General features: G+C 43.7%; 1 protein-coding gene across 1 annotated transcript; it reads right to left on the bottom strand.

The window, feature by feature from the left end:
- Positions 1-791: 791 nt before the first annotated feature.
- RPUSD2 (RNA pseudouridine synthase domain containing 2) lies at positions 792-11,841 on the bottom strand. The gene is made up of 3 exons (XM_043990236.1): positions 11,237-11,841; positions 7,215-7,511; positions 792-5,656 (listed from the first exon to the last, which is right to left on the bottom strand). Exons 1-3 carry the CDS (start codon positions 11,813-11,815, stop codon positions 4,931-4,933), a joined length of 1,602 nt encoding a protein of 533 aa, XP_043846171.1. The 5' UTR covers positions 11,816-11,841; the 3' UTR covers positions 792-4,930.
- Positions 11,842-13,868: the final 2,027 nt, after the last annotated feature.

Here is a 13,868-nt window from a genome sequence, read left to right as displayed (position 1 = left end):
TTGGAAGGGACCTCAGAGGGTACAAAGTCCAAACTCTTCCTTTTTTCAGATGAAGAAACCGAATTTCAGAGGTATTACTGAGGTCATGCAGATATATGTATTCTTTCAGTTGAATTAAGCTCCTCTGCGTCAGGAACTCATTTTTACTTTTCCACCTAGAGCAAGGTTTTGTGCTAGTGCCCAGCAGGTGCCTGTTGGATTGGATGCCAATCCAATTGGATACCATATTCAACAGTATACTTTGTGATTATTGTTGTTCAGTCAGGTCCTTGTGGGCCATAGCACACCGATACTGGCCATGGGATTTTCTACACAAATTTACTGGATGGTTTGCCATTTCCTTCTGGATTAAGGTAAACAGAGGTTAAGTGACTTTTTGGGGTCATATAACTAGTAAGTATCTGAAGCTAGATTTGAACCCAGATCTTCTGAATCCAGCCCCAGCACTCTATCCACTGAACTATCTAGACACCTAATAGTATATTAAGTACTTACAAAAACAAAAAATAAAACATTTCTTGCCATCAGGCTTACATATTAATGGCAGGACAGGAAGGATATACAGATAATATAAAATTTTAAGAAGAGTAAATATATAATTTTAAGGGATCAGGGGGCAGCTAGGTGGCACAGTGGATAAAGCATCGGCTCTGGATTGAGGAGGACCTGAGTTCAAATCCAGCCTCAGACACTTGACATTTACTAGCTGTGTGACCCTGGGCAAGTAGTTTAACCCCCCATTGCGCTGTAGTAATAATAATAATTTTAAGGAATCAGCGGGGAGTTCAATGTACAGTGTACTCACCATTCTGTCACCCAGGGTGGCAAACTTGGAGTCATTTTCTTTCTTTTTTTTTTTTTTTGGCAGGGCAATGAGGATTAAGTGACTTGCCAAGGATCACACAGCTAGTGTCAAATGTCTGAACCGGATCTGAACTCAGGTCCTCCTGAATCCAGGGCCGGTGCACCCTACAATTAGGTGTCAGGACACATCCATTCTATTTTTCAAGGTAGCATGCACCTGCCCCCTTCTCTCTAGTTACATACTACTACCTACTTTGGACCCTCTGCACCTCACTTGGATTACTGCAAATGCCTCGATTGATCAACATTTCTTTTTTTTTTTTTTTTAATTTTTTTTAGTCAGGCAATTGGGGTTAAGTGACTTGCCCAGGGTCACACAGCTAGTAAGTGCTAAGTGTCTGAGGCCGGATTTGAACTCAGGTACTCCTGACTCCAGGGCCGGTGCTCTATCCACTGCGCCACCTAGCCGCCCCGATCAACATTTCTTTAAAGTGCCCGACTGTGTGCCAGGCACTGTGCCAAGTGCTGCGGATACAGAGAGGCAAATAACAGTCCCTGCCTTCAGGGAGCTGACAGTGTAACGTGGGAGACAACATGAAAACAGATATAGACAAACAAGCTACATGCAGGATAAACAGGAGATCATTTATTTATTTAGTTATTCATTCATTCATTTATTTGTGGGGCAATGAGGGTTAAGTGACTTGCCCAGGGTCACACAGCTAGTAAGTGTCAAGTGTCTGAGGCTGGATTTGAACTCAGGTCCTCCTGAATCAAGGGCTGGTGCTCTATCCACTGAGCCACCTAGCTGCCCAAGAGGAGATAATTAATAGAGTACTAGAATTAAGAGGGGATATCAAAGTCTTCTAGTAGAAGTAGGATTTTAGTTGGGAGGTCAATAGTCAGAACAGAGGATGGAGAGAATTCCAGGAATAGGGCACAGCCAGGGAGAACCCCTGAAGTTGAGAGATGGAGTATCTTGTTTGTGAAACAGCCAGGCCCGTCACTAGATTGAAGGGTATGTACTGGGGAATAAAGTGAAAGAAGACTGGAAAGGCGGAGGTTGGTGGTAGGTTATGAAAGGTTCTGAACACCAAGCAGAGGAGTTTCTATTTGACCTTGAGGGCAACAGGAAGCCACTGGAGCTTACTGAATAGGGAGGTGATATGGTTGAACTGGAACTTTAGAAAAATCACACTTTGGAAGAGGACTTGGCTGGGACAAAGACTTGAGGCAAACAGACCCGCCAGCAGGCTTTTGCTTTCCTCACTGCCTTACTTGCTTGAAATCTCTCCTCTCCAAATTAAATTTCCACACAACTGCCAAGATAATCTTTGTAAAGCACAGGTCTGACCGTATCACTCCTCTCCTTAAGAACCATCAGAAGTTCCCTACTTTTTACACATTGAACCTCCCCCTCCCACACACAGTCTGACTTTATAGGTTAAACTTTCCAGATTTCTATTATTCCCCTTCACTCACTAGGTTCCACATTACACTGTTTTCATCCATGATATTCTCATCTCCCACTGTTATATTTGCACAAGCTGTCCTCCATGCCTAGAATTCATTCTCCTGACTACCACCTTTTAGAATCCAACTTCCTTCAAGACTCAAGTACAACCTCCTACATGGAGGTTTTTTGATATCCTTTCCCCATAGATTAATGCTCCTCCCTCTCCCCAGTTATTTTGTATTTGCATGGCACATGTGTTATTTTTACCTATGTATGTGTTGTTGTCTCCATGACGATTTTGTCTTTCTACCCTCATCACTTTGTATAATGCTTTCAGTATCACAGACAGCAATGGCTCTACGGGGTTACTAGCACTAAAGACAGGCCTTGAAGGTAGGGATTCTGACAGGCAGAAAGGAGAGAGTTCTAGACATAGGGAATGGCTTAGGAGAACATAAGCAGGCAGGAGAGTTTAGGGAACAGCTGGCATTGCAATTTGGCTGGAAGGTACTGTGTGAAGGGGAATCATGTGATATAAGGCTCAAAATACTGGTAAGACCCACATCTTGGAGGGTCTTAAATGTCAAGATTATTTGCATTTTATGCCACAGGTAATGGAGAGCCAGGAAAGGCTCTTGAGTAGGGAAATGACCTAGTCAGATCTATGTTGTAGGGAGATAGATTATTTTGGATGAATTTTAGGAAGAGTTTGGAAGAAGGGAAACCAAATGATCTAATTAATAGTCCAGTTCAATAGTGTTAGACTCAAATAGAAATGGAGCCCACTAAACCCTGTAGGCCACATACTGGCATAGAAATTCATATACTGACGTTATCTAGGTTTTACTGCATTTTAATTAATTTTGCTAAATATTTCCCAATCATATTTTAATCTGGTTCAGGCTGTACTCCGGAGCATTGTGGGCTGCATGTGGCCTGACCACCTCTTCTGACTACAATTGTTAAAGGATTGAGATAGGGTGGTGGCAATCTCCTGGTGCTTGCTGAATTGTGCTGCTGAGGTGGTCTTAGGCTCCCAAAGGCTGTGCTAAGAAAGTATAAGCCAGATCTGGCAGGTCTTGCTAGGTAATAACTGTTATTAGAGGTTTAATAAATGCTTGCCTACCTAATCGCCAAGAGGCTCATCAGCAGGAGGTGGAGCACCTGGGAGGATGAATTTTATTTTATTTTTTTGCTTTGCCAACTTGAAGCCACTCACTGTTGGTGAGTGGCTGCAATCTGCATTAGTGAAGGATGGCCCACCGCTGATGAAATTAAGGATTCTTAAGGTATCAAAATAAATGCTAATACTTAGCCAACACCCACCTCAAGCTAGCAGTCCAGACCCTCCCAACTTGCAACCCACATGTGCATAATTTGCAAATAAACACCTATCTTCCTGGGGCATAAACATCATCCTCTTCATACCCACAAAACTAATATTTAATAAATACTTAGAGCTAACTAGTCAGTATGGGAATAGTGCCAATAATTCACTGTTGATGGAGCTGTGGAATTGGTACAACCATTCTGAAAACCAATTTGGGATTTTGTGAGAAAAGTCAGTATCACGGATTTAGAGCTAAGAAAGGAGCTTAGGGCATCTCTAGTCCAACTCTTGTATTTTACAGGAGTAAAGAAATTGAGGTCCAATAAGGGTTAAATGACTAGCCCAAGATCATATATGAGTAGAGTAGGGATTTGAACTTGAGTCCTCTGATTTTCAATCCACTGATTTTTCTACTTTTTGTCACATGGTTATATACTCTTGGACCACATGATTCCACTACTGGGAACATACCTAGGTTCCACGCAAAACGAAATATTTATAGCAGCAAAAAATTGGAAACAAAAGTAGGGGCCTAATGACTAGGGAGCAGATGAACTGTGGTGTATGTGGAATATGACTGTATCATAAAGAACGATGAGAAATTCAGAGCTCATGGGGACTGTTGTATGAACCAGGAGAACCACATATGCAATAGTTATGTTACTGTAAACATCAACAGAACTTACATCACATACAATGATCAATGTTGGCTCCTGATGACTATGCTCACGATATCTCCTCTTAGTGGAGAAGGTAGGGCCTGGGCACTTTTATTTGTCATTTGCAGTTATGCTTAACGGTTTCTTTGTTGGGGATGAGGGTGACAGGGGACAGAAGGACACACAATTGGGAAAGGATATAAAAAGCAGAATGCATTTTAAAAATATTTCCTGCCTGACTAAAATAGCATTTCACAAACCTAGTTGCTATACTACATATACCTTGAGAAACAGGAACCAAATCACAGTGGAAGGGACACAAACTTTCTGCAGGAGGGAGAAAAACCTCTGCTTGCACAGCAAGGAAGGCTGAAAACATCTAGGTATAGCCACAGGGTATGGGACCTGAACGCTCAAGGAACAACCTTCAAAAAAGAGACATTGGGAAGAAACATTTTCAGAATCAAGAGTTGCCAAAACTCTGGCTGGAGGTAGGATGGTAAATGAGGTATATCATTTTCCCTTTGCTCTGAAAAAGAGCCTAAGACCTCTCCTTCCTAACTCCTGAGCACCAACAGAGAACATGCACTTCCCCTGATGAAGTGAAGGCTGGCCACAGTAGCTCTGTGAGGGATGGTGGCCCTGCCTCCAACACAGAAGGCAACCCAGGAACCATACCCCTCAGTCTTCCTTCCAGTCATCCTGTGCCCAGGCAGGCATGGGGGAAGAGTACTCAAAGCCAGGCCCTTTATAGCGTAGGGCATGAAGATACATCACCAGCTCCTGAGGCAAGGGGTCTTGTCTCACCAAACGGCATTCCTCACAAAGAGGGTCCATTTCTTTGTTCTTAAGCTGTGACCCAGCTGTCTCCCCACGAGCTGGCTCTGTTGTGTCCAAATCAAGAGGGGCTTCTCGGTTTGGCTCCTCTGGATCTCCTGTGGTTATGGTTGGCTCTTTCAAGTCCTGCTTGAAAAATTGGTCCGAGGTGGGTTTAAGACCTGGAGGTAGGTCCCCTTCAAAGAGATCTAGAACATCCAGGCTTTGTTTGGCCCGGTGTTCCTCCAACAGGTCCCGTAGCAGTTCATCATCTGTCTTAGGGACATGACCACCTCGGCCCCGGGCAGGGCCCCAAGCCGCTGTGTTGTAGATGGGGTCATTGACGATAGGGTGGCCCAAGAACTGCAAGTGTACCCGGATTTGGTGGGTACGGCCCGTAAGAGGCTGGCAGCGTACCACACTAGAGTGACCATTGTAACTCAGTCTCTGGAATACAGTTTCACAGGGCTTGCCCCGTGGGTCCACACGGCACAGTCCCACCTTGTAGGAGACCACCAAGATGGGCTCCTTGCAGGTGACTTCTTCAGCAGGGAACTCTCCTTCCACCCGGCACACATATTCTTTCTCCAGCTACAGAAAAGAAGGCAAAGTTAGCAAAAAAGCTCCAGCTCTTGAGATCATCACCTCCAAATATTCCCACATCCTGATTCAGCAGTCCCAAGATTCCAACCACCACTGTGGAGTTTTCTGTGTCCAAGCTTCCCTTCTCTTCTTACAGGGCATCTCCTTTAAATCTTAGCAACTATTCCTCTGTCCCTTAACACATTAAAAAAAAAAAGTTTTACTTAGCTACTCTGATAAGACAGTGATCCAAGACAATTCTGAAGGACTCATATTGAAAAATGCTTTTTACCTCCAGAGGGAGAACTGATGAACTCTTAAGTGCATACTGAAGCATACTTTTCTCACTTTATTTTTCTTGATTTTTTTCTTTCGAATCATGGCTAATATGGAGATATGTTTTGCATAACTTCACATGTATAGTTGATATATTGTTTGCCTTCTCAATGGGGGGGGAAGGACTGGAGGGAGGGAATTTGAAACACAAATTTTTTTTAAAATGTTAAAAATATGTTAAAGAAAAATGTTTGGGGCAGCTAGGTGGCGCAGTGGATAGAACACCGGCCCTGGAGTCAGGAGGACCTGAGTTCAAATTTGACCTCAGGCACCTGACACTTACTAGCCATGTGACCCTGGGCAAGTCACTTAACCCCAATTGCCACACACACACACACACACACACACACACACACACACACACACACACACACACACACACACAATTACCTCCCCAAAAGAAAAATGTTTAATTTTATTGCTATCTTGTTTTTACATCCCCTTTACTTCAAAGTATAATCCTTCTTCCTGCTCCATTAGCAACTATCATCATTATCTAGCAAGCAAAACACTTGTAACATTTCTTTGTTACTTTGTTATGAAGAGAAAAAAAAGTATGACAATAGAATTAAGCAACCTATCAACTGAATCTGACAGTATATATGATGTTTCACATCCACAGTCCTCCACTTTTGCAAAGAAGGGAATGAGGTATGTTTTCTTATCTCTTCTCGGGGACCAAGAAAGTACTGAGTTCAGATCAACAGGCTACTAAAGGTTTGTTTGGTTTTTTTTTCCCCCAGGGCAATGAGGCTTAAGTGACTTGCCCAAGGTCACACAACTAGTAAGTGTCAAGTGTCTGAGGCCAGATTTGAACTCAGGTATTCCTGAATCCAGGGCTGGTGCTTTATCCACCACACCACCTAGGTGCCCCCTACTAAAGGTTTTGTAATCTGCTCCTTCTTCCTCTGTGATGTCAAGCAAGTCACTTGACTCCTTCCTATGAACCTTAGTCTCCTTATCTGAAAATCAGGGGCTAAAAGCCCTCTGAGGTTCCTTCCAGCTCTAAATCTTTATAGGCCTGTGATCTGTATCCCTGAGCCCTTTGAAAACATACAATGTCAAGATTTCAGGGCCTGACCTAGACTGGGTAACTTGAGAAGTCCTTCCAGATTTAGACTTCAATGATTCCCTTCCCAACACTGAGCATTCCTGGGCTCAACTTACACTTGGCCTTCAAGAAGAGCACAAGTGGAAAGGGCCTTGCCCATCCAGAGCCCACTCGACTTACCTGCCGATCTCTAACTTGCTCGTGGATCCGCTCAGAGACAGCAGCTGTCTTGGCGAACATAAGCACCCCTGATGTGAGTCGGTCTAGCCTGTGCAGCGGATGCAGCTCCTTAAGCTGGTGATCCTTGCCCAGGATGAAGATGACAGTGTTATGGCGGAAGCGACCACAAGGGTGAACAGGCATAGAGGAGGGCTTGTCTACAACCACGACTTCATCATCCTCGGCCAGCAGACGGATGGGCTCTGCTGTCACCGGGGGCTCATGCCGGTGGACGGTGTTGCGGAGGAAGTCATTGTCCTGCCAGAGACAGACATATAGCTGAGTCAATACAACATCTGGCAAACCTTCACCCAACCCGTGTGGGAAAGAAGCAGAGTGGTAGGTACACAAGAGTAGTTTACTGCCATTCAGGAGACAGGATCATAGGTAGAGTTAGTGTCAGAATGACATTAGAAGTCCTGGAGTCCAACCCTTTCATTTTACAGGAGACTAATGATTAAAGGACTTGGCTGGGGTCACAGAACCAGTAAATGCCTGAGGTAGTATTCAGATCGAGGTCTTCTCAATGTCAAGTTCAGAACTTTCCTACCATGCCAAACCCTCTCTCTCTTTTTTTTTTTTTAGATAGGCAATTGGGGTTGAGTGACTTGCCCAGGGTCACACAGCTAGTAAGTGTTAAGTGTCTGAGGCCAGATTTGAACTCGGGTACTCCTGACTCCAGGGCCAGTACTCTATCCACTGCGCCACCTAGCTGCCCCCAAACCCTCTCTCAAGGGTTGTTTTGTTTTTCTTTTAAAAAATGCTTTGTTGTTGCTCTTTTAAATTTTTTTTTTACACATTACTCACTTCTCAATGACTTCTTGCCCTTTTATTTCCCAAGACCTTTCCTAGTAACAAAGTCATTCAAGCAAATCAAATCTTACATTCTGATCATTTTTCACATGCTCCCAATAGAATATAAACTCCTTGAGGTCAAGGATTGTTTCATGTTTTCTCTTCGTATCCCCAGCATCTATCAAAGGGCCTGGCACATGTCAGATGTTTCGTAAAGGCAAGACTGATTGATATCTGAAAATGTATGCTTATTCCAAACCTATAGTGTACTACCTACTACCATTCTGCCAAGAAGTATGCTTCATCATCAGTCCTCTGAAACTGTGAAGACACCGAAACTGATCATAGTTCCTAAATCTCAAAGGGAATTAATTCTTCATACTGTTCACTCAACATTATTTGTTGCTGTTTAGCCTTTCAGTACGACTCTTTTTGACCCATTTGGCGTTTTCTTGACAAAGATACTGGAGTAGAGCGGTTTGCCATTTCCTTCTCCAGCTCATTTTACAGATGTAGAAACTAAAGCAAAAAGGGTGAAGTGATTTGCCCAGGGTCACATAATTTAAATTGCTTAAGGCTGAATTTGAACTCAGATCTTCTTGACTCCAGGCCCAGCCCTCTATCCATTGTGCCACCTAGGGACCCAAACATTTATTGAGCAACTACAATGTTCAGAGAACTGACTGGTGCTGGACATACAAAATTAAAAGGAGGAAATGTCAGCTCTCAGAGAGCTTATACTCCCTTGGTGGAACATAAGGCATGGTTAATATGTTGACTTGTTTTGCTTGAATGCCTTTTTTTTTTTTTAAACAAAACAAGGGTTCTTATGGGGAAGGAGGAAATGAGAAGGTAGAAAGTGACAGTGATATTTAATAAAACATTTGAAAATGAGGGAGGTTTATAACCAACCACTTATTGAGAATGCCTTGATCATGTGGAATAACTGCAGTCCCCATTCTGGGGGATCAATGAGTCCCACACATCCCCGAGATGAGGCCTGAACTTAGGTAGTGAGCAAATCAGATGTATGCAGTTTCAGGTATCTAAGTGTTTGAAAGATAAGAGTTGGAAGAAATACTTCTTGCACTTAAGACATTTACAACATAGTTAGATAATGAGATCTATACAGAAAGTTATAATAAATATTATTAGTAAATATAGTAAATAAATACTTAGGAGAGCAGAGAAGTCTGGAGGGCAGGGGACTACTCCAAGCTGGGGGTGTCAGGGAAGACTTCACAGAAGGAGTGGCAGCATTTGAACGGGTCCATAAAGGAAGGGAAGGATTTCAACAGACAGAGATATAAGAAGCAACTTCATGCAGGAAGACATTGTATATCAATATACAGAGAGAGGAAAAAAATAACTAACAGTACAGTACATATGAAAGAGAAGTAATGTGAAGTAAAGCTGGAAAGGTAGATTGGAGGCAGATCATGAGAGCCTTATGTGCCAGGAAAAAGGAGTTCATAATTTATCCTGTAGATAATGGGGAAGGTCTTTGAGCAGGATCAGACCTGCATATTAGGAAAATTACTTTGGCATTGATGTAAAGGAGAGACTGGAGTTAATCTATTAACTCGTAGGTGCTAATAAGGTAGGAGCAGAAGGGAAAGGATAAATGTTGGTGATAAAATCAAAAAAAACCTGGCCACTAATTAGATGTATGAAGTGAGAAAGAAGAGTTTAAGAAGACTGATGTGTTGAGCCTACATTACTGGTTGTACCACTGACAGAAATAGGGAGATTGGGAGGGGAAAGCAGGTTTAGGGGAAGGGTGGGAGATGACGTTCTGTTTGGTGGTATTACATTTAAAGGGTCAGCATGAGATTGAAGTGAATGTCCAGCAAGGAATGGAGGTCATCTGTAAACACAAATTTAGGAGTTTCTCAAACAGTGATCATAATTTAAGTCAATGGAATAAAAGAGACTGTCAAGAATGGGAAAACAGAGAAGAGAAAGGAGATCCTGAGGACAGAGAATAGGGGTATACCCAACTACTCTTTTTTTTTTTTTAATTTTTTTTAGGGGCAAGTGTCTGAGTCTGGATTTGAACTCAGGTCCTCCTGAATCCAAGGCCAGTGTTTTATCCACTGCCTCACCTAGCTGCCCCCCCAACTACTCTTAAAGCAAGCGTGGACAATAAACAGATCTCAAAAGAATGAGCAGAAAGGGAAGGAGAGAGCCAGGAGACAGTAGTATTATGGACAGGTGATTAGAGTGTCAGGGAGCAGATGTTCAACAGTGTCAAATGATACAGAAAGGTGTCACTTAAAAACTCACGAGAAGGTTATTACTGATGCTAGAGTTTGCTGGCAGGAAGTTGTCATGTAAAGTCCATGAGGACATTTTCCAACTATTTAGCCTTAATTAGGTCTTCATTATTAGAACATGGCATCCAGTGCTTCATGACTTGACTGGAAAGGAAAACAGGATCCAAAAAAGAACTAGGAAAGTAGCAACAATCTGTCTATTTCTGTCCTTTGGGAGTCTGTGGAACCCAGGTGAGGGACAAGAGCTCTCTAAGACATCAAGTTAACTACTTCCCTAACCTAATTAAGCAAATTGCCTCTGCTAATTAAGAACATGCCAATGTTCTTTTTCTTTTAATTACTGGATTTTATTTTTGCTGGGCAATGGGGGTTAAGTGACTTGCCCAGGGTCACACAGCTAGTGTCAAGTGTCTGAGGCCGCATTTGAACTCAGGTCCTCCTGAATCCAAGGCCGGTGCTTTATCCACTGCACCACCTAGCTGCCCCCATGCCACTTTTCTTAAGGAGTCTGCCATCTAACTAGAACACAAGACATGTTCCCATTGAAACAGGAAAAGTATATAAGGATAAACAGTAATAATACTAGTAACAGGATCTACATAGTGCTTTGCAAATATTGTCTCATTTTATCCTCATAAACACCACTCTGGGAGGTCGCTGCTATTATTATCCCCATCATATAGATGAGGAAAAGTGATGCTGACAGGTTAAGGGGCTTGTTCAGGGGACACAATGCTTGATAAATGTCTGAGGCTGCATTTGAACTCGGGTCTTCCCGAGCGTTCTACCCACTGGCGCCACGCGTGAGCGCCCTACGGAGATCACGGGATGGAACTATGGGAAAACTTTTTTTGGGGGGGGGCGTTTGTGTTAGTACTGGACGTCTCCCCCTAATCTCCAAGGGGTCCCCACCTTAAGAATAACGCCGAGGTCTCGCACTGGCTGCTCGTTGAGGCGCAGGCGGCCGGCCTTGGCAGCCGCCTCGTAATAGGAGAGGGGGTGGGCGCGAAACTCGGTACTGTAGACGTGGAGCAAACTGCGGCCCACCCAGCGGCCCTTACAGTAGGTCTGGAAGTCGAAGTAGTAAGGCCGCACCTTGCGCAGCCCGCCCTCAAAATAATAGTTAGTCTCGGCGAAATGCTGGTCGCTGAAGCTGACCCCGGCCCGCCGCTTCTTCGGGGGCGGCACGAAGCGCTCTCCGATCCGGCCCCGCCGCTTCTTCCGACCGCCCGAGGTTGGGGCCAAGGCTGGAACTGGCGCCTGCTCCTTCTCCCTGGCTGGGGGCTGCTGCTCTCCGTAAGGCTTAGCACCGCCCCGAAGCTGCTGCTTCTGCGGCTCCTCCGGGCAACCGGAGTCTCGGCCCTCCCGATTAGGAGCCTCGCACCCGCCGCTTGCCATTATCAATCTGCAGCCACAAAAGGTGAGTCTCCGCAGCGTGGGTCGAGCTGCGGAAAGGAGGGAAACTAGAACCCCGGAACCTCCCAGCAACATAGCCCGGAGACCGCTCGCCCACGTGGGGGACGCCTGTTCTCTAGAGGCGCAAGAAGATGACGCAAACCAGGCACCGACCAATCACTACGGCCGAATGCGAAGGCCTCGAGGAAAGTTGTCGCAGGCGCAAAGACGTAAAGAGAAAGTTGCGTCAACTAAGGGAGGAACATAGGAAGTCGCTAGGACATGGGCTGCTAAAGTGTTAAGCAGTGCTGGTATTTTGTGATTGCAGAGTAATATTGCTCCCCACAGCTACTTAACTTAAAAAAAAATATTGATACCTTTTGTGTTTTTTACATATCTATTTCTCCCAGTATTCCATCCCTTACAACAAATATTTTCAAAGAAAAAGAGGAAGAGAAAGAAAAAACAGCTATCAATATATTGGAAAATCCTGAAAATGTTTGGCATGTTCCATAGCCATGGGTCTCACCTCTTCAAAGGAATGGAATGGGAAACTGGTTCACTTTTTTTTTTTTTTTGCGGGGCAGTGAGGGTTAAGTGACTTGCCCACGGTCACACAGCTAGTAAGTGTCAAGTCTCTGAGGTGGATTTGAACTCAGGTCCTCCTGATTCCAGGGTCGGTGCTTCATTCGCTTCGCCATCTTGCTGTCCTACCTAGTTCACTTTTAAAAGTCATTTAATGGAGGGGATGTGGAAATATAGGTAAACTAACATGCTGTTGGTGGAACTGTGAACTGGTCCAAACATTCTGGAGAACAGTTTGTAACAACGTCCAAAGGGCTATAAAACTGTGAGGGGAAAAAAAAAACCCTTTGACATAGGAATATCACTACTAGGTCTGTATCCCAAAGACAAAAAAGAAAATGGAAAAGGGACCTGTATGTACAAAAATATTTATAACAGCTCTTTTTGTAGTGGTAAAGAATTGAAATTCACATGGAAATTGAGGGGATGCCCATCAATTGGGGAATGGTTGAACAAGTTGTGGTCTATGAATGTAATGGGATACTATTGTGCTATAAGAAATGATGAACAGGCAGATTTCAGAAAACCTTGAAAGACTTTCATGAACTGATGGAAGTGAAGTGAGCAGAACCAGGAGACTATTATACACAGTAACAGCAATATCATATGATGGTCAGCTTTGAAAGACTTAGCTATTCTCAGCAATACAATGATCCAAGACAATTCCAAAGGACTCATGATGAAAAATGCTATCCAGAGAAAATATGAATGGAGTCTGAATGCAGATCAAAGCATACTATTTTTCACTTTTTTTTTTTTTGCTGCCTTTTCTACCCCTTTGGGACTGTATCTTCTTTTACAACACGACTAATATGGAAATATGTTTCACATGATTGCACATTTATAACCTATATCAAATTGCTTACTGTCTCACAGAGAGGGGGGTAAGGGAAGGAAGGAGAAAGTTTGGAACTCAAAATGTTTTTTAAAAGTTAATTCTTTTCATGTGATGGGAAAATATTGTTTAAAAAAAGAAAGAGGAATGAAGAAAAAATAAGTAGAACCTATCGATATATTGGAAAAGTTTGAAAATGTATGACATCTTCCATAGCCATGGGTCTTTCATGTCTTCAAAGTAATGTGATGGGGAACTAGTTCACTTTTTTGGGGGGAGGGGGGGAGGCAATTGGGTTTAAGTGACTTGCCAGCTAGTAAGTGTTAAGCGTCTGAGGCCGGATTTGAACTCAGGTCTTTCTGAATCCAGGGCTGGTGCTCTATCCACTGCGCCACCTAGCTGCCCCCAAACTAGATCACTTTTTTTTTTTTTTTGGTTTTGGTTTTTTGCAGGCAATGGGGGTTAAGTGACTTGCCCAGGGTCACACAGCTAGTAAGTGTCAAGTGTCTGAGGCCGGATTTGAACTCAGGTACTCCTGAATTCAGGGCCAGTGCTTTAACCACTGCGCCATCTAGCTGCCCCAAACTAGATCACTTTTAAAAGTCAATTAATGAGGGGCAGCTAGTGGATAGAGCACTGGCCCTGGATTCTGGAGGACCTGAGTTCAAATCAGGCCTCAGACACTTGACAGGTACTAACTGTGTGACCCTGGGCAAGTCACAACCCTCA

The sequence above is a fragment of the Dromiciops gliroides genome, chromosome 2 (assembly GCF_019393635.1).
Source record: "Dromiciops gliroides isolate mDroGli1 chromosome 2, mDroGli1.pri, whole genome shotgun sequence".
Lineage (NCBI taxonomy): Eukaryota > Metazoa > Chordata > Mammalia > Microbiotheria > Microbiotheriidae > Dromiciops > Dromiciops gliroides.
This window is presented reverse-complemented; position numbering and strand designations above follow the sequence as displayed.